Consider the following 22,005-nt stretch of genomic DNA (forward strand, 5'->3'; position numbering starts at 1 on the left):
CTACAATGTGTAGGGATAGTAGTATCCTAGAACATACTACATTGGGGTTTCATTAAGCCTGTTCTGAAGAGAATGGGTTACTTGCAAGTTGCAGCAGTGAGATGTTGCCAAAGCTTTTGGTGAAATGAGTCCTGTAAAGCCAGAAGTGGAAGAATGGCCATCTAACAGCCCTATTCCTGCCTCAACCCAAAGCACAGAGATCAGAGAGTCTCTAGAAGAGAAGATTATTTTTTCAGTCATTTAGCCTCACTCCCTCATCCAAGCCTGCCCTTTATTTTAAACATTGTCACAGAAATAAAATCTAAAGACCACATGAGGCTTTGCACAAATCCACGTCCAGTTCTGTTGGCCTCAGAAGGAAGCCCACTTTGCCTCAGAAAGTATCAAAACTCATCTGAAGGAGCCCAATTTGACTTGGACATTGGGCTTCATCCAAGGCCAATATGTATCCAGTACAGTTGGCCCTCCTTATCTACAGATTTTTTATCCACGGATTCAAGCATCCATGGCTTGAAAATATTTTTTAAAAAGTATAAATTCCAAATAGCAAACCTTGATTTTGCCATTTGAAATAAGGGAAGCTATTTTGCTATGCTGTTGCATTTAATGGGACTTGAACATCCACAGATTCTGCTATTCACAGGGGATCCTGGAACCAAACTCCAGCGGGTAACAAGGACCCACTGTATTACAGCTGTGTTGAGCTTCACATTTGATAAGAGTTCAACTGCTGAACTGTGAGAAATCTATTTGATGCCAAGGTTGCTAATCCTCAACACTAGAGCTAAAGAGCAACAATTCTTGCTTGCTTGCCATTCACTAAAATTCTTACCATTCAATATGATTTTGAACCAATTTAAAAATTCAGAAAGGATATCTGGTACAGATCGGTTTGAACTAGATTTTAGCATCTCAGAATGCATTGGACAGAGAGAATATATCACTTGAAAGTAACATTAAAGTAATTTATCAGGATTCTTAACCTAGTATTTTCAGTGTATAATTTTTTACATATCTTAATTTTTATATGTGCAGACAGACACTTAGAGCTGTTTTTCCAATTCCTCTCACATGCACTGTATAAAGCTATATTCCTACAGGAGGTTTGTACTGTGCATCATTGTGGATGTTTCAAGTGACTTTCATTCTAACTTACATTTTAAAAGTCAGGATGATAGACACCTTGCTTCTCCAGAAAACTACTACTGCTGCCACCACCATCACCATTAATTTCTATTCAAATATTCTTTTCCAATCAGATGTGTTTTATAACTTGGTTACCAGCTGATTTCCTTGTCGTATATACACTATATTACAAAAAACTGTTTTGCCTGAAAAACATTTGTCTTTCCTTCAGCTTTGTTAATAAACTATCTATACCATACATTAGAACACATTCTTTACTTTAAAGGGTTTTTTAAAAAGACAGATTATTGTAAAACGTAATTATAATTTGAGAGTACATTGATTGTTCCAAATAACTCCCTTTCAATTTAGGTAAAGGCATGCCTATACAATAGAGCACTGAGGCTTTTAAAATGCATTACCACTTCAGCAGATGTTTAGAATCAAACCTAATATGCATAAACTTTTTGTAAATAACTGCAAGGCTTTGATTCAGCCTTTTCCACACCTTGCCTAGTTAATTACCTGGGCTTTTTATGTTTACATGCAGCAAGTGTATCACCAGCTATAAACTACATAATTTATATTTGATGTAAATGGTTGTTATTATGTCAATTAAGCAGCTGTGTTCTCCACCTTCTCACTAAACAGAATGAGTGATAAACTGAGTTTACAGGGAGATACCTACTTTTCTTCAGGTGGAATAAAATAAATTACCTAGGTAGACCAGGTTGTCCAACTGTTCTCTGGTGAGGCGGACGTTGAATCCTGGCCCCCTCTCTTGACCTGTTGACTGCAGCAAATGGTCAATTTCGTCACGCACCACTGCAAGAGCTTCTGGGTGCCGCAGAAGATAATACATGGTCCAGAATGTAGCTGGAATTGTGTTTCCCAGAGAGGCCCACATGAAGGCAAAATGATGTGCTGGGAGAAAATAAGTGAAAAGGAAGATTAATAGCGTTTATTACACTGATTAGATTTGCAGTGTGCTAATTAAAAGATGTTAGGACACAGACCCAGCCAAGGATCAGTGAATGCTAATGAGGACCAATAGGCTTCTGAAGTCTAATTTTCTGCTTAATGAGAATAGTTTGAAATGTAATTTCAGGGTGGGGGTGGGGGCGAAATAAAGAGAGGAAATGCAGCTCTGTTATAAGCTCTCTCATTATCACCATTAAGTATCTTGTTTTACCACCTCTGCCAAAAAAAAAAAAAGAGTGAGAGAGAGAAAGAAAGAAAGAAAGAGAGAGAGAGAGAGAGAGAGAGAGAGAGAGAGAGAGAGAGAGAGAGAGAATCAATTATCGTACAGGGTTGTTTCAGAATAAAACATTTTATCATTAGCCAATTAGAAAAAAAACATTAAAAATGTTCAAGGTCGCCATTTTGCCATTTTATTTCAAAGGTCTCTAATAAATTATCTGATTCTAGACAAGCAATCATTCAAAAGTTTGCCACCTGCTTTGTCGTAGTCTCCAAGCTCCTCATACATCTCAAACATATTTTTTCTGTCTTGGATTACTTCAGAAACTCCCAACCACTTTGCCATATTTTCATGTTTAAAAAAATTGATGAGTTCTTTCCGGATTCCCTTGGTTTCTCCCAAAAATTCAATTGGTATGCTTGCAGCCAAATAGGAAAACTTGGCATCAAATTTGAGAAACTTGTCTCCGATGGCATCAGTAACACTGTGGCCATCTGCATCAGGATCTTTTCCATACAGTGTTCTAAAACTGGCTTCAAATATGATGGAGAAGCAGAACTTATTCACTGTCTCCATTTTCCAATCTGTTACTTGTGAGAACTTTGTCTTAAATATACTTTGGAGGTTTTTCATCATGCTGTCAGAGAGTGTGTCCAATGGTTTTCCTGTAAGGTACTGATAATTCCTGTGCACATTTTCACTTAGGTTTGAGTAATTCTCTTTTAAAATAGATGGATGGTCAAATGCTTGAGATGATATCCGATCTGCAATTTCTTTGAATTCCAGGTGTTTGCCATTCTTGATTACAGAAGCAAACTGCAGGGGGTCCAATACAAATGTAATATATCTACCTGAAACAGAAAAATATATTGGTCAAGCACAATATGACAATTTAACCCAACATGTTTTCTTCTCTGAATGCTTCACTCAATTGGCAGTTGTGAGATGAATACTATCTTCAGTGTGGAAGAGGTGATATCTGGGAAAATACCAAAGTAAAAGGAATGTAAAGTGTTCCAAAACTAGAATAAAACACTTCAGAGAAAGATTAATTTGACGTGTGACAACATGACTACATACTTGGGCCACAGTAGATGAAAGCAGGTATTATAGGTTGAAAATAACTGTTCTTTAAACAAATGTTTGTTCTTTAAACAATCTTTCTCTCTTGTCGTTGTGTGTTTTCCTGTGGTTTCTGACTTATGCAACCCTAAGGGGATCCTATCAGAGGGTTTTCTTGGCAAAGTTTGTTCAGAGGAGGTTTGCCCTAGCCTTCCCTTGAGGCTGAGAGAGTGTAACTTGCCCAAGGTCACCCAGTGGGTTTCATGGCAGAGCAAGGAATCGAACCCTAGTCTCCAAAGTCATGTTCTAATGCTCAAATCACTATACCATGCTGAGAGAGAGGGGGGGAGATTACCTCACATTCCCCCTCCCCCCGAAATAAGTGTTATGCACACTTGTTTATCTGTATATTAATTTTCATCAAGAAAGTATGTCACAGATTATTATTGTACTGCCACTTGTTATTATGTACAATCAAGTTGGGTTTGAGTTATGGCCATTTTAGGAATGAGAGACCTCTAAGAGATCATGATTTAACAGCCCTGATCAGATCTTGTAAACTCAAGACTGTGATTTCCTTTATATCAGTAATGTGATCCTTCTCTAATGCCTTCAACATTTTCCAGCATTACTACCTTTCCCAGAGAGTTGGGTCTTCTTGTGACGTGTCTGAACTGCAATTCCCTCAGTTTAGACATTTTGGTTTCTGGTGAGAATTCAGGTTTGATTTGCTCTAGGACCCATTTATTTCACTTACACATCAACAGTATAATGTTCCTCCAGTACTGACCTTTTACTTATTTCCAATTCTTCTACAGCAAGCATCCTTGCTCTTGAAAACAAATCGATTGCTGTAGTTTCTCTTTTTATAGGTTCATAAATTATTTAACAATATAACCCACAGGATGAATTCTGAAACACTTTACATGATTTCTTATGTAACACCCCAATCCTAATCCCTAATCACTCAAGTCAACTGTCTGCAATGGAGCCTATTTCCCAGTATACTTGTTTAGGATTCCACTTACGCAGAACAATTTTTGGCATGTTTACTAAAAAATATGTCCCATGTGTCCAGTTCATCTTACATGGGTAAGTGTGCAGAAGATTGAAGCCAACACTTTTATTATAACACAATGGCTACAATATATTGGGAAGCATATGACTACTATAATGAATTTATATTTTTAACTGTTTCCATTCATTTGGGCAGACATTCAGATGGGAGAAAGAAACAATGTCATGTTTTGCTGCCCTACAATATAAAAACTAAAATAATGCTCTTGGACACATTAGTCTCACCACATTCAAGAGATGAAAAACAAACTAAAACACCACAAACATAAGCAAACATTCAACCCTTGATTACATAATTTTTCTGAAAAGACAAAAACTTCATAATACTATTCTAGGTGCTTTTGTAAAATATATGGATGAGACATTTACTCCAGTGTTGTAATTGACATTCTTTGATGACCAGGAGGGTGTTTCATTATGTCCCATTGCTCTAATTTGACATAGCACCAGTTATCCCATTTTAATCTTCACTGGCCCATTAGAAATTATTTACCTTCTGTTAGCTAGGTTATCTGTTATGTTTCAGAAGCCTGCAATAACCTTTGAATACAATTTGGTGTGCAAAAGCATGCACAGTTCTCACACTAGCTAGGATATATTTGAAATAAGTAATATCTTAAATGAATTTGACAAGTTTTAAGTGGTACGGTTAGCATCAGTCCAGAATAAAATCTGAGGGAGTCAGGGCAAACTATTGCTTTCTGGAACTACTGAAAATTGTGAGATTTATATTGGTGAGATTAGCTACCACCATTTCCATTTAGAAAGAGTGGTCCTTATACAGATCTATCTTCCCTCATTTTTATAAGAGCGCTTTTGCAATGAAGCCCTGAAGAATATAGCCATCAAAAACGATCTGTGGAGAAGGACAAAAGGGACACCTGTCAGAGTTTTTGCCAAGTGCTTCTGTCTCCTAAGTGATGAGCACTGAGGAATCCATTGCCCCTGTCAAAACGTTAGGGCAAGCGTGGCATCTTAACTAACTCTGGTGTAACTTTTTTTCAGTCCCAAAGCTGGAAGCTTTCCTCATACTGTAAAACCAGATAGAATGATAAAATTACCAAGAAGTGGACACTCTACAACTAAATACAGATAATTAAGATTTACGTTAAGCTTAAGAACAACAGTTTAGGCTGCAAAATGCATTTCACTGTAGAATTTAGTTGTGAAGTTTTTGCAACTATTAAAATCTGAAGGTCCCAGAGAAAACCTGAACCTGACAGTAAGATGTTAGTGAGTCCCTCTAAAAAGAGTAACATTTGGATACAGAGTTTTCTTTCTGTAAACAGAAAGAACTCTCTTTGACAGAAGGGACATTTCTGCAATGAATGAAGTACAGTACTTATATTTGTGAAAGGGAATTTTTTGGATCCAGCTCAGTGCTATTAGACAGATAGGTGGTAGACGGATAGATGGCATGACTGGTTCAATTTGTCAAACATTCTCCTCTGGTCAGAATAAGGAAAAAACACACCAGTCACACATTCCTAAGGTGTGCTGCCTTTTAAATACATCCATTAACAAAAATGACATTTAGAAGTTAAAACCTAGCCTGATCTAGAAACTCCCAATTTATAATTTCCCCAGTTGCGACTGTGAAGGGCAGTGACCTCTCCCAGATACTAATCTTTCATTACCTTTACTATCTCTAGTAAAATAAAAGTATGACGATCCTAAAACATAGTCATATAATAATTGTTTTAGAAAAAGACAATAAGAAAATTCTACATTTTCAAAAGTAATATTGACTTAGGGCAGGTTAGTGTTTTTAGACAAAAGAACAAGAAAGCCTTTAAAGCTGAAATCCTGTATCCATTCAGCTAGGAGCAAATCCCACTGCATGCCATAAGATTTTCTTCTGAGAAGAAACATATTAGTTTGTCTAAAATGGTAGTATTACTATTAGTTTGTCTAAAATGGTAGAAGCAACTGTTCAAACATAAGCTCAGTATATGTGCATTTAAAATATAGCTATCTTAACAGTTTGTAGACAGAGGTAAAAAAATATGAGCTGTCTTCAAAGTTTAGCCCCAAACTGTTCAATAATTTGAATATTCTTTCCCCCTGGCCACAACCCAATCTTTTACAATAAAATCATTTCAAGATTCACTTTTTTATTCCAGGCATCAAAGTTGTGACCAAAAGACTGAAAATACTACACTCTGCTCTGATATTTAACGAGCTGATTTTGAATGCTATTAACCTGAAGATGTCAGCTAGCTTCCCAACTTTGAGCATTCAGGGTAAACAATTTAAGATTTCTTTAAAAATTAATTAATATTAATTTAAACCATCTGTCCGCCATCTGCTATTTTCAGATGAAAAATATGAGCTGCCTTCTTTGTGATCTCCACTCCCAACATTTAGCAAAACAATCCCCAATTCTTATATATTTAAATATCAACACAATGTCAAGCAAATTCTTCTTATAGCATGGGCACACTGTTTACTATCAGCCCTCTTGTGAGTACATTTGCCTAGAAAAAACACCTATATAATTCTAATATCATCCCCCCAAATTATGCTCCCCTAGAAATCATTTGAATTTGTTTCCAAGTCAATCTGTTTAGCACTCAGCTCTCTGTGTCTTTATACACACTTATTCTATGTAAGTCCATTCAAGTGTAGGGCTTCACGCAATACATCCCTGACAAAGGAAGTGTCAGAACATCAACACCTCTATTCGTCTGATGATTTTTAGTTATTACATGCCAGAAAGTGAACCGTCATTTTGCCAAGTCAGTTTTCAAGTCAATACAGAGATTAAAATGGAAATAAATGGAGTAAAAAAGGGAGGACATATAGAATTCTAATACAGAAAAAAAGTATTTTTGTAGCTCATCGAATTGTGTTATGCTACAAATGCAAAACACATTACATGGATGCTTACTACTGCTATTCCTTACTTTAAATTGTGTTTTTCTTTTCTTTTTTAAATGCAAGCCCCAAAGGCTAAAAGGGGTTTGCAACAAGGGAAAACTTATGACATTTTTCTGCACTAGAAAGCAAGTATCTTACACACTAAGCCCAATAAACATGGTACAAGTTAATTCTGAGTGAATATGTCTAGGTTTGGATTCCATGGTCAATTATTCCATAGAGGAGTGTTTATATAGAAAGGTTTTAAATCGGAGTTACAATCTGTGCTGGCAAGTGAATTCATTTTCACTCTAGTAACTGCTTCCGAAAAAGAATCAAGCTACACTTTATCTCACCCTTATGTATGAGCACACAAGACACATTAGGAGGGTAAGTCCTGTGGGGCTGAATATTTTAACAATAAGGCAAACGCTACTACATGTGGCATTTGAGCTGCATAGCTCTAAGAGTTCAGTGAATGTACACAGGACTGGGCCATCAGATTACTTAGAAGTGTCATCTTTTTTTTTTCTATTACAGAATCTAGTGGCCATCCTCACTAGCTTGAATCCTATCGTTAGTCCCAAATAGAGCTGACCCATTGTATCAGATGGATTTACTTACATGATGACTTACCATTCAGCTTTTGATTCACTGAAATTACTCCGGTTGAGACTAATAACAGGATTCCAGGCCAAAACCTTTCCCTAACATATAAAAATGTCTACCAAGAGATGCTGCACACAATGATAAATATGTACATGTTGTGCATGTGTATGTGTGCATATGCGTGTGTCCATCTGAAGCATGCACACCCATCAGTACAAAAAGAGACTAAAACATAATTGTACACACTACCTTTCCACAGGCCAGTGCGGCTCACACAAAACTACATAGTAAAATGAACACGTGGACCTAAAAAATAAATAACTCCCCAACTTAAATGGAATGTACTTACTTTTGTTGGCTGTGAAAATTCATTCTACCGTACTCCCCACTCACCCCCATGCCTGCAGTCAAGACACTGCCTTTCCTACACTTGTTCTTCACCTGTTGAAAAACAAACATTCCTTCCAAATTCGTAGAAATGTCTGGCCAGTTGTAAAATACCCAAGAAGGGTTTTATTTCTTGCTTGAAAACACTGAAAGCCAAACCAGCTCCACCTGCTCATAAGCCAGAGCATCTACTGAATTCAGTTGCAGGAGCTGATTCGCACATCTGCCAAGGAGTTCAAGGGATCAGACCACAAGTCTTCCTAAAAGCTTTCAGTATTAGACTCATTTATACCAGGTCTACAGTGACAGTTTAATGAAGCTCTTCTTACGAGTCTGGCAATGTCTGCTGATGCTAAAATTCTTTCTTCCCCCGAGTGGAATATGAAGAGACATGTCGGTATTAGAGAGCTATGGGGAAATTCTTAATAAGCAGAGTCAGCTTTTCCATTTAATTGCATGAAGGGAACTTTTTTTAAAGAAGCCCACAAAACTTGAAGTGGGTCCCCATTTTCTTCCTTCCTTCCTATGGACACTATGGCCCATTTACTTCTGATGTATGCTACAACCTCTGTGTTAAATCTTCATTCAGTTTGTTTTCTAGCAAAATACCCCAAATGATTAGTAAGATATGAAAAATCTTCTGTTACAGGACAATTCAGTAACCTAGCAATAAAACAGGACAGCAATATATCCAAACATATTTTAATATCAGCAATTCACTTCCTAAATGGAAGTAAATTTACTAGGAAGTAAATCTAAAATCATTACTCTTTGCTCAGGTCAAGCATAGTGAGTAGTTTTATTCTAATCTTGCTTCTTAATTGTTCTATGAATTACAAGTCCATGGTCTGCTGTACCAACACACACATATGATAAAGGAAACAGCCTGCTTGTAGTATTCTATGACACTGTGTTTAGGCACAGGAAGATATGGCTCACACAAGCATTCGAGATTAGGTTTATAAAATTAGTGGCTTCTAAAAGAATAATCGTAAGTGGAATTGAGAGTACCAGGGAAAAGAAGAAGCAAAAACTTTCTACCATGTTTCTAAACGTGGCCAGGGTGGGCCATTGGAACCGACAGGGAGACATTGCCAACACATCTAAGAGGCCTTGGTCCTGCAGATCAAAATCCTTCCCTGCCCCATCTCCAGAACACATCGCTTGACACCACCAGTAGTATATTGTCGTTACACCTGCAGAGCTTTTTAAAGGATTATTGGATATTTTCATATCAGACATACTTTCCCAAAACACACAGAAGATGCATCTGCTCCCCAGAAAGCTTCTGTAGCTGTTAGGAATCTATTGTCAGAACAGTAAGAGGATATAAATGGGGCAATGAGCTTGTAATGAAAGGGCCACCTTTCTATAAAATATAGAATAACTGTATCACAAATATTGCATCTAACCAAATTGGCTCCAGTGCATGAAAGTATGTACCATGCAATGTCACTGATATATATATTTATAGGTCTTTAACATACCACAAGATCCTCAGTTGTTTTGATTAACTTTGTATTTCAGAATACAGTATTTCAGAAGCAGCAGATACTGTCTCATGAGAAATAACAAAGGAAAAACAGAGACTTTCAGGTTAACAGTGCAGATGCCTAGCTAGATGGTTGAGCCATATAGGTTAGGCTTCTAAGAAAGAATTCTTTTGGGGGCTGAAAGAGGGGGAAAGAAGATGATCACATTTATGTAATAGTGGTCTTATTAGGAAGATTTTGCTGAACTGTTGACAATGATGTACAGTAGCGATTCGTTGGAATGACGTTTAGGGAAAACGATTCTGCTGCACCACCACACAAAACCAATTAGAGAACTATTTTCTGCGACAGGTCAGGAATTTACATTGTTTCTCATGGAAAGATGTGCTTTTTAATTTCTTTATTAAGATGACATCCATGTCCCTTAAGACTTTTCAGGATGACAATCATTTGTTCATCACTCGGGAAAGAACAATCAGTGAAATCACGTCACCAGTCTAGGGCAATGCCAGAAACTCCAAGCATCATTCTGTATTTTCCAAATGAACTATTCTGAGAACTAATAATTAGAACAATATATATTGGCAGTATTTTTGACAGGACCTTTAGCAACACACCAAAGCGACCGAAGTAACAAGAAATACACACACACACACACAGAGAGAGAGAGAGAGAGAGAGAGAGAGAGAGAGCAGCAATGTTGTGAAGAGTTTGATAAATCAGTGTATATCAGTTTTGTCAATTTAGAAAAACATAGTGAAATACTATGTATAGTGGAATCTGAAATAATGATGCACAGTAGTTCTAAAGAAGCAGATTTATTGATCTTTTTTTCCTTTATAGGCTTCTAATATTCATTATTAACAGAAAATGAGAAGATTAAAACAATAAGTGTCACAAAGACATAAAAACCCTGGTGTTTGAGAGAAAGAATACCACCTATAACTCCTCTGCTTGTTCTTCACACTGTTCATGGCAGTCATAATGCAATAGGTTAAAAGGTGAAATTTAAATCATAAATACATCGCTTCTCTTCTAACTTGGGCGCACACAGAGATTACCCTAAGAGACAAATGAATTAATTAGCTGTCATATGTTTGAAGTGTGTAACATTATCATTTTATTATCATTATTTAAGTAAAGGTATAAGAAGAGGAACCTAGTTACACCTATGCTGGACTGGTATAGTATTTATCACTTTCATTTGCTGATGTTCAAAATGAGATATTATTCTTGAAAATTTGGAGAGGGATGATAGGAATTCCTAAATTGGTTTTCTTAACTGCCATTTTATAGTGTGTAAAATACAAATCAAAAACAGTTATTAAGAATATATTCAGAAGGGCAAACTTGTTTTGGAATGTTTTGGAGAGAGTGCATGATTTTAGGTGAAATTTAGTTGTTTGAGTTAACAATTGAATGAAAGCTTGACATCAGACCTTTGGCATTTTCCGCAGGAAGCAAGAGCAAGTAAGACTTTCTGCTCCCTCAGGCCCACCTCCTGCTTGCATTGGCCTCTTCCTCTGAAGGCCCGAGCTGGCATTAGACTCTAACTGCTTTAACACCTCAGAAAGAGAGCCAGCTACACCTCTCCTTTTTTCTTTCCTGTCTCTCCCATTGTCACACCTTCTCCTGTTGATCACTGTGTAGTGAATCCCATCCTTCCCATGGCTCCACACATTTCTCCTAACCTGATCCCCATTCGGCCTCTCCCTGTCTCCCTGCTTCCATTCCTCTGTTCCCTCTGGAACTGTTGCTCTGCTGCCCCTAAAGCAGCAGCAATCCATGACTTTTTTCTCTCCAAATCCTTTAATCTTGCTCTCACCAAAACCTGGCTCTCAGCCCATGATGCTACAACCTCTGTTGCCCTTTCTTTTGGTGGTCTCTCCTTCACCCACACAAGCCGCCCTGAGGGTCGAGGAGGAGGGGTTGGTACCTTGCTATCTAACTCCTGCCAGTTTCAAGTTCTACCTTTCCCCCCCAGCTATCATTTCTCTTCTTTTGAGTTTCATCCTATTAGGCTCTTTTTTCCTCTACAGCTCCGGGTTGCAGTTATCTATCGCCCTCCTGGCTCTGCCGCCCAGTTCCTCTCAGACTTCGAATCATGGCTGACATTCTTTCTTTCAGATTCAGTCCCCACTTTGATCCTAGGTGACTTTAATATCCACATTGATGATTCCAATAACCCTACAACATCTCGCTTTAACTCTCTCTTGGCTTCTTTTGGCCTCCAACCACACTCCAACTCCTCAACTCATTTTCTTGGTCACTGTCTTGACCTAGTTCTTGCTGCAAACTGCGCTATTTCTGACTACCTGGCACTTGACTTTCCACTATCTGATCACCATTTAATCTCCTTTGCTCTTACTCATACTCCACCTCCTCGTCATACTGTTCAACACCATTTTCGTAACCTTCAATCTGTTGACTCTAACCATCTTGGTCAGACCCTGGACTCATCTCTCTCTTCCCTAAATCTTGGGGATTCTGCTGACTCAGCAATGTCTTTATTTAACTCCACTCTTTCCTTGACTCTTGACCACTTTGCCCCTGTCTCTGTAAGCACTTCTTCCTCTAAGACTAGGCCTCAGCCCTGGCTTACCCCTATCATCAAGTTTCTCCAGTCCTGCTCTAGAGCGGCCGAACGTCTTTGGAGAAAGTCCAAAGAGTGGGCTGATTTTATTCATTACAAATTTGTTCTTTCTTCCTTCTCACGTGCCCTGTCTATGGCTAAACAAACTTATTACAAATCATTGATCTTCGCCAATGAGAGGCGCCCGCAGCGTTTGTTTGTTTGTTTGTTCAACTCATTGCTTAAACCTCCCTCTCCTCCTGTCTCTTCATCATTCTCTCCTAATGACTTTGCTAATTATTTTGGCTCTAAGATTACCACCATTCGCTCTAAGATAGTCCCTCCTGATTCTTCTTCTGCTCATAATCTTCTTTCGCCCTCCCCTAACAAAATTTCTGTGTTTCCTCCTGCTTCTTTGGATGAACTCTCTACACGTCTGAACTCTTGCAAACCTGCAACCTGTTCTCTTGATCCAATTCCTACTCGTCTTCCAATCTCTATCGCTCCTTCTTTTCTCCCCTCGCTTCTCCATATCTTCAATCTCTCTCTCTCTCTACAGGCTCCTTCCCGTCGGACTTCAAACATGCTCTCATTTCCCCAATTCTGAAAAAACCTTCCCTTGACCCCTCCTCTTTGTCTAGCTATCATCCGATTTCTCTTCTTCCCTTTCTTTCTAAAGTTTTGAAACGGGTTGTTTATTCTTGCTGTCTTGAGTTTCTTGAAGCCAACTCCATCCTCAATCCTTTTCAGTTTGGTTTCCGCCCAAGGCATTCTACAGAGACAGCTCTCACTAAGATCTCGAATGACCTTTTACAGGCCAAGGCTAATGGCCTTTACTCTGTTCTCATCCTTCTTGATTTGTCTGCAGCCTTTGACACCGTTGATCACTGTCTCCTAGTTGACATAGGCGGGTTACAAACCACCATTTTGTACGTATTCACTACGTATTAGGGTTAGGAAGGGGCGGTGCTTCTGCACCCCCCTAACCCTAGTATGTAGTGAATACGTACAATATGGCAGCGGACGTTCCGCACAGTCGCCGCCATATTGACGTAGCAGATGCTGTGCGTTCGCATGTCGCGCGGCGTTTATGATGTCGCGAGTGTGCCATTGGCGCCTCGCAGCGTCATAACTGCACCGCAGGAAGAAGCTCCATTTTAGAGCTTCTTTTTCGCTCCGCACGGGAGTCACACAGTTTGGCTGCTACGGCTCCCTCGCAGAGCAAACAGCAGTGCCGGCAGACCGCCGCAAAGCGGCGGTCTGTAACGCACCATACTCTCTGACCTTGGGTTCTCAGACTCTGTTCTCGACTGGTTTAGATCTTATTTGTCAGACAGATCTTTTGTAGTGGTTGCAAGTGGTCAGACTTCTTCTCCTGTTCCCTTATCTGTTGGAGTTCCCCAGGGCTCTGTTCTGGGCCCCCTTCTGTTTTCTCTCTACACACTGTCCCTAGGTAAACTCATCAGCTCTTTTGGTTTTTCCTACCATCTGTATGCCGATGACACCCAGTTGTATCTTTCCGTCCCTGACCTTTCTCCAAGGCTTGAACAGCAAGTCTCGTCTTGCCTCACAGCTGTCTCGCAGTGGATGCGCCATCGGCGTTTGAAGCTCAACATGTCCAAGATGGAGCTTCTTGTCTTTCCTCCTAAGTCCACCCTTCAACACTCCTTTTCTGTCTCTGTGGACAACAGTTCTATTCAACCAGTCCAGCAAGCCCGTAGTCTTGGTTTTATCTTTGATTCTTCTCTGTCGTGTATCCCTCAGATCCAGACCACAGCCAAGGCTTGTAGATTCTTTTTCTACAATATTGCTAAAATCCGACCTTATCTTTCCGCCTCTACTGCCAAGATCCTGGTCCATGCCCTAGTGATCTCACAACTTGATTACTGTAACATCCTCCTGGCTGGGCTTCCTCTTTCTCATCTCCGTCCTTTAATTTCTGTCCAGCATTCAGCTGCACGCATTATCACATCCGCCCACCACTGTGACCATATCTCTCCTGTGTTGGCATCCCTTCACTGGCTCCCCCTCCCTTTCCGCGTTCAGTATAAGCTCCTGCTGTCGACATTTAAAGCCCTCCATGGACTGGCCCCTCCTTACTTATCAGACCTTATTTCTCCTCACCTTCCAACTAGGGCCCTCCGTTCTGGTAGTCAAGGTCTACTGTCCCAGCCCAGGATTTCCTCTGCCCCATCTCGGATTCGCCCCTTTTCACTCGCTGCCCCTCACTCCTGGAACCTTCTTCCCCCGCGAGCAAGAGCCATCACTTCTTTAACCAGCTTCAAAATGGAGTTGAAGACCATCTGTTCAGAGAAGCCTTCCCAGGCATTGCATAATTGTCGCTTACAATTTGATGTTCTTTTGGTGCCTGTTTTATTGAATCATTTCCTATATTGCTATGTATTTTATATGTATTATCCTACTAGAAAGGCCCCTTCCCCACCACCACTCCCTTTGTGTCGTGTCTTTTTAGATTGTAAGCCTGAGGGCAGGGAACCGTCCAATTAAAAAGATTGTATTTACAGCGCTGTGTAAATTTACAGCGCTTTATAAATAAAGGTTAATAATAATAATAATTACAGTATATGGGGAGACTATCTCCATCCTTTGGCCTACAACATTAATCATTTCCTTTTCTTTTTTGCTGAAGTTTGGTTCCCGAATCAAAGTGAACTCTTTGTTGGCATCCATGAGGGAGACCAGAATGATCTGCATTTGGCACAAGGTGCCATACTGCATCACATGCAGGGGGGAAAAGAGGACCCTATTTAAGAGCCTGTCATCCTGTCTTGCTTCAGCATACAGCAAGCCACGACAGCAGATCTGTTTCTCTCCCATAGTGCTGATTTTGAAATAGGGGGCAGCATAGTTCAACCATGGTTTGTTTATTGAAATATTTGTATTCCACGTTCCATCAAAAAGTTGGGACATCTCCAGTGGCAAACATTCAAGCACGGTAAGAAAACACAATGTGCATAACACTGAAAATAAAGAAAAGGTATAACACAGAGACAAAAGAGCAAAATAAACCAAAGAAACAGATTAAAAAAGGAGAGGCAGATTCAACTCAAAAGCAGATGAGAACAACAGTATTTTGATTGGGTGCCTAAATGGCAGCAGATGGGACCAAATTAGTTTTCCAGTGCAGAGAAAGCCATAGCTTTGGTGTCATACAAAGAAGATCCTACTCAGTATACTTTCTGACATGAAGGGAATGGCATTGAAAACAGGGATTTCAGCAAAGAGCCAAGAGGACATCAGAACATAAACATATAAGAATGCAATATAGCATGCTGGATCAGACCAAAAGCTGATTTAGGGACACATTCTGTTTCCACATTGGCCAGCAAAATGTCAATGAGAAGCCTATAAGCAGGATATGAGTATAACAGCACTCTCCTGTACATCCTTGAAATAAATAAAATAAATAAATACATGTACTCTAGAAACTGGCATTGAATATTGGCGTCAGTATATACTCTGATACTGGAGTTAGTATATAGCTATAATGACTAGCAGCAACTGTAATTTTCATCAGCCTATGTAAACAAATTTTAGTTTGTCCAGATTTCTTGGTGACTATCACTACACAGTGTCATAGGAAATCTCATAATTTGTCTTCCTTTTACCAGAATTTCCCAATAAACTTCATTGGATTACTCCTGATTCAATGGGCAAACATCAGATCCGGTGACAAACAATGTCTTCATTTACTCACCTTTTCTCTTATAGGGGATTTGTTCCAGATCCTTCATTCTTTTTGTTCCCCTCTAATGCAAGGATAGTTAGACTGGACTTACCATTGAAGAAGCCATGTGATACTTTTTAAGTAGGATGTTTTCTTCTATATCTGCTAATTTAATTTTTAATACTGCTTTCCCTCAATTTACATGGAACCAGCATACCCCTAAATTACCTGCAATATCCTGGCTCCCTATTTAAACCATGGTGCTATGAGCCACTTTCTAACCTCCTGGTACAGAATCTAATCTTAGATCTAGTTTCTATTTGAACACAGGAAGCTGCCTTATACTTAGTCAAATCACTCATCCATCTAGACTGGTATTGCCAACATTGACTACAGGGTTTCAGACAGGGTTCTTTCTTCCAGTCTATCTAGACTGAATCTGAAACCTTTTTCATGCACAGAATATCCTCAGTATGCAAAGGGATATTGCAACACCTTTGATACCAGCTGAAAGCTAGAGCCCATCCCTACTGAGATTGGCAATTTTACATTTGTAATTATAGGTTGAAGAGTAACTCATTACAAATAATAAGTTGTAACTAATTCATTTCCCCCAAAACCAAGGCATAAATAGCTCTGTTACATTATGGTTGTACTATAAAGAGGGATAACCTTTGTGGGGCAATTGTAAGTTTCTGTTACTTTCATAATTACAAATGTGAATGGCCTCAATACCTTGGTCTCTACTTTCTTTTAAAAATCAAGAGTTAGTATTATTCTACTACAGTACATTCTTAGTTATTTTTGAATAGCAAGAAAGTAAAGATTAACTTCCTTTGCATACATAAGAAAGGGTGTTTTGATACTTCCCTCCCTAACTGCAGTTTTGTTAGTTATTCCTCACCTCCATCAGCTTAAAAAACAACTACCCTCAATTGGTGCACTGTAGTTGCCTACTGGGGCAAGGAGTGCTATCAGTAGAACTGCAACCAATGAGGTGAGTTAAACCTCATCTTCCCCTTTTGAGGATTCCCAATAAAAGCAATAACAACAACAATGTCGCTACTAGTTATATCTTGGCTTAGATCCTATTATCAGTTCCAACTAGAGTAGACCTATTGAATAAAAGGGATTTACCTCTGTGTTGACTCATCATTCAACAATTGATTCAATGAACCAAATCTAACTGGAAGTACAGTTGGCCCTTCTTATACACTGATTTATTATACACGGATTCAAGCATCCACAGTTTGAAAATGTTCAAAAAAAGTATAAACTGCAAATATCAAACCTTGATTTTCTATTTTTTATAAGGCACACAATTTTGCTATGTCATTATATTTAATGGGACTTGAGCATCCATAGATTTTGTTATCCACGGGGGATCTTGGAACCAAACCCCAGCGTATACCAAGCGCCCACTGTAATCAACAAGATTTATGCCTTTATATTTTAAAATGTATATTTTTTGTACTAAATTGTACTACAGTCGGTCATCTGTATCCTGATTTAAGTAATCCAAGGCTTAAAAATATCTTCCCCCCCCCACCAAAAAAAAAGGATTCCAAAAAGCAAAACTTGATTTTGCTGTCATATATAAGGGACATCATTGTACTCTCTCCCTGTATACAGTGTGACTTGAGCATCCATGAATTTTGGTATCCACAGGGAGTCTTGGAACCAAACCCCAGCAGATGACAAGGGTCCATTGTACTACAAAGGCAGTTACACACCTGGACATCAACTTCTAGGGAACAGAAGAAAATATGTAATGCTCTGGTTTGTGAGCAGTATATGTATTGTGAGCAGTATATGTCAGATGGCTGTATCAAGATGCTGTCACTGACGATGCACCAGTCTGGCTAATCATATGTTTGTAAGAAAATAAAATTTAAAAAAACAACAATGGCCATTGGTACTTTTACTGCACTTATTAAAAGTCTTAGGGGAAAAACAAAATGCCTCTCACCAGCCAGGTAGACTGTGAAAATATCTCCGTGTTTTTGCTGCAAGGATAATAAAAAGCTGGTAGCATCATTTTTAAATTTCAGGGCCTCTCCCAAGAATGGGATCCAACCAGTTTCTAATGGAGGTTCTCCAGGTCTCCTGAAAAGAAAAGAAAAAGGAAGGGGGGAAAAGGGGAAAGAATGATTAATCCTGTAATATACCAAATATGATGAACATTTTATTATTTTCATCAATTAGCTACAAAGGATCTTGTCCAAACATCTCTTTCATGGGGCTAGAGTTTGTCTATCAGTTGGTCTGTATGGGGAGGCTGTAAGTATGCAAGTTAGATGCATACATGGGGCATTCCCAGACAATGAAGAATTTCTTTTTTCTTGTGTAGCAAAACTGCTAAGAATACCAACCCATGACAATTTGTTGTTGTTGTTATGTGTTTTCAAATTGACTCTGACTTGAAGGCACATATTCTAGGGTTTTCTTGGTAAGATTTAGGATGAGAAGGTGTGACTTGTTCAAAGCCACCCAGTGAGCATCCGTGGCTGAGCCTGGTCTCCTAGAATCCCATGCCGAAACATTACACCCATGCTGGCTTTTCATGACAATGCAGTGCAAATGCATGAAAAACAGAGAACTGGATTGTCTAGAAAATCAACTTAAATAAATATTGTAAAGTCATCTACAGTTCCCTTTGGAAACTTATATAGACATTCCAATGCAGATAATCAGATACAAATTATTAACAGGAAAAACAGACAAAACAAATGTTTCATGTTATTGTTAATTTTTTAAAAAGACAATATATTATGTCCAGAAAAAATATACAAGTTCATTCAATTTTTTGTTTACATAGTACAACATACAGCTTCCAACAGATTAAAACAAACATATCCCACTACAATTTCTATTAAATTGAACTATAATAGCTACATACACATTTTCTAATAATACTGATTCAACTGCAAATTCAGAAATGCAGCTGGCATTTGTCTCCTTAGCAGCCCTGCTTAGATTCACCAAAAATGATTTTATGGAAAGGAACAGAAGCCAGGTCTATTATGGAAAGGATTAAAACAAATATAAATATTTTTAAAAGGCACTGATGCCACGGCCCCATCTGGAAAGGTGACTTATTCTACATCCACAACAACTCATTTTGATTAATCACAAGATATTTGCTAGCTTGAATCTAATCAACGATCAAGGGATCATAGGCTTTACTACAATCATACATGCCATGGAAATTTATGTGTCTAGATTAACCCTATCATAGCCTTTTGTGAAAGGTTAGAAGAGATTCTTCTAAATTAAAAAAGAAACCTTTTGCTCAGTATTAATCTTTAAGGTAAAAACTATTGGTTGAATGATATGGATGAGTAAGAATTATTTTTCAGCTTTGACAAAGCTAAGAGTGTCATGCAATGGAGGGAAAGACTTAATTGATTAAAGGAATTAGATTTAACCTCTACAAATCTGCATGTCAGGAAAACAATTGTAAGTAAATATGTACTTTGTATATAATGTACATGGGTTACATCTGGCATTAACTCCATTTTGTTCACATAGAAGACTGAATTCCTAAAATGGAATTTGCCCTTTGAAGTTTGTTCATCTCCCTAAACATATTCTGATGTTCAGTTAACTGGGGACAGATTTTTATTTGTCCAAAATGGCTTTAGCCATGCAGATGGGAGATGATGGGCATCACATTGGGGAGACTGGATTAACCTAACCAGTTGCTTAAAATACATAAATTACATTGTCCTATGCATAGATTTAAAGAATACACACAAGGGGAAGCAAACCCAACCCCCTACTCCCAAAATCTTATAATTAAATTCTGAAAGAAGGGCAGATGAGATGGGAGACACAGGTAACAGATGAGGATGAGAAATATGAGTGAATGTTATTACATATATCCTATATCAATTTACCTGAAAATAAATCCCATTGAATTCAGTGGGATTTAATTCTATGTAGATATGTATAGAACTGTGGTGTTAGGTTTTTCCCCAGTTATGGATGAATAATAATAATAATAATAATAATAAATTATTATTTCTATTTCCCGCCTCTCCCAATGGATCGAGGCAGGATCAAAGCAGATAAAATACATACAGAGCATATAAATTTACAACATTAAAACCTCAAAAAAAAATAACCCTCAAGTTACAAAACATACACAATAATATAATACAATACAGGTCAAATGCAATAGCTGAACCAGAGTTAGGGTTTGTATCTTATGTAGTTGGGGATAGGGAGAAGGATGGATATATAGCTCATGTTGGCTTTGCTGGAAAGGCCTGCCAGAAGAGATCCATCTTAATGGCTTTCTTAAAAGCATCCAAGGTGGTAATATGACGGATGAAGATTGAAGAGTAATACAGCTGGCCCTTGTATCCATAGATTCTTTCTCCACAGATTCAACCATCCACAGTTTGCAAATATTATAAAAAATATACAAATTCCAAAAAACAAACCTTGATTTTGCTATTTTATATAAGGGACACCTTTTTACTACAACATTGTGTATAATGGGACTTGTACATCCAGAGATTTTGGTATCCACGGGGGGCTCTGAAACCAAAACACAGCAGATACCAAGAGCCCACTGTATAAATGTTTCACAGAAGTTTGGAGACATTTTATTATGGAAGATTGACGCTATGTTCTAATTCAGTGATGGCAAACCTTTTGGGGGCTGAGTGCCCAAGCTATAAGGCCTTCCAGCACCGTGTATTACCCAGCGCTGAGGGCGGGACTTCCACCTTTCAGCGGCAAAACTTCTGGGGTTGGACTTCTTCCCCCTTGCCTCCCGGGCCTTCATCTGCCTCTCCAGGAACAGTTGAAGACCCCAGGGATGTGGAGGGGGGGAAAAGAGGAACAGACATGCCCCTCTTCTTTCTCCTCCCCCTGCATCATCCCGGAGAGGCAGCTGAAGGCCTAGGATGGCCAGGAAGGAGGAGGAACAGGCGCACCCCTCTTTTTCCTCTGCCCCATCCTCTGTGTGCCAGGGAAAATGGCTTCATGTGCCATCTCTGGCATGCATGCCATAGGTTCCCCATCACTGTTTTAAGTGAAAAGCAACATGTGAACACAAAGCCCCATTCCCTACTGGGAGAGGTGGAGCTTTGCAGATTATGGAGATAGTTACCTCTATCGCTGATGGCAGATAAAGAGGCCTGTCTACATATAAAGGTTTCAATCACTGGCATGAGATTTTAATCAGGTAGCCAGGGTACTCAAAAGTACCTCTCACAGAGGGTATACCACAGGACTGGCTGAATGACTTGTTGCTGCATGGGCAGGTTTTAGCATTTAGCATTTTAGCATTATTTCTGAGTGGCAAAAGGGATGAAAGCGAACTAGAGAGAGAGGGAGAAAGAGAAAGTGGGCTCTTTCCATCCACATGGGAGGGCCATGGGGAAAATAGGGAGAGAGGATGGACAGGCAGACAGAGAAAGAGATAAGGGGGGAGCAAGGAGGCAAAGGAAGACGCAGCAAAGGCTAGCAGCAAGGCTAGAAAGAGACAGTGAAAGAGACAGCGTAACCTCCAGCTGCTATTCTTGGCTCAAGAACACACACAAAAATGCATTAAATACACATGTTGAGGGATAAAAGCCATTTAGAAAAAGTACATATACAGATCAAATACATTTGTCAGTAAACATGTGCAAATTGAGTACTTAAATAAGAATTAGTATATGCAATTTTTGGAGTCTGAAAACATTTCTCACATTAATACACAAACAAGACACAATAGATGCAGAAATTAACAAAAATTAACAACAGAAGCTGGCTGGCCCATCCATCCCCATTTCCTATTCTATGTTTCTGTGTACTGTATTTTATACTTTGTAATTTCCAACAACTGGTACACGTGGTCAGCCTTCATGTATTCACTACTCCAGAAATTTTCTACACTTAGCCAACTTTAAATCCATTGACTTTTATGAGATTTATG

The 22,005-nt window shown here is 38.9% G+C and overlaps 1 protein-coding gene across 1 annotated transcript in view; it reads right to left on the reverse strand.

The window, feature by feature from the left end:
• Positions 1-22,005, reverse strand: part of LOC149317370 (cytochrome P450 7B1-like) — a 132,758-nt gene that overhangs the window by 17,411 nt on the left and 93,342 nt on the right. The window contains exons 2-4 of the mRNA XM_089517376.1: positions 18,043-18,179; positions 2,581-3,177; positions 1,843-2,049 (exon numbers count right to left, since the gene is read on the reverse strand). Coding sequence (XP_089373502.1) covers positions 1,843-2,049; positions 2,581-3,177; positions 18,043-18,179 — 941 coding nt within the window. The remainder of the gene's footprint in view (positions 1-1,842; positions 2,050-2,580; positions 3,178-18,042; positions 18,180-22,005) is intronic.

The sequence above is a fragment of the Sceloporus occidentalis genome, unplaced genomic scaffold, assembly GCF_023333645.1.
Source record: "Sceloporus occidentalis isolate IW3139 unplaced genomic scaffold, rSceOcc1.0.p SCAF_3, whole genome shotgun sequence".
NCBI classification, from domain to species: Eukaryota; Metazoa; Chordata; class Lepidosauria; order Squamata; family Phrynosomatidae; genus Sceloporus; species Sceloporus occidentalis.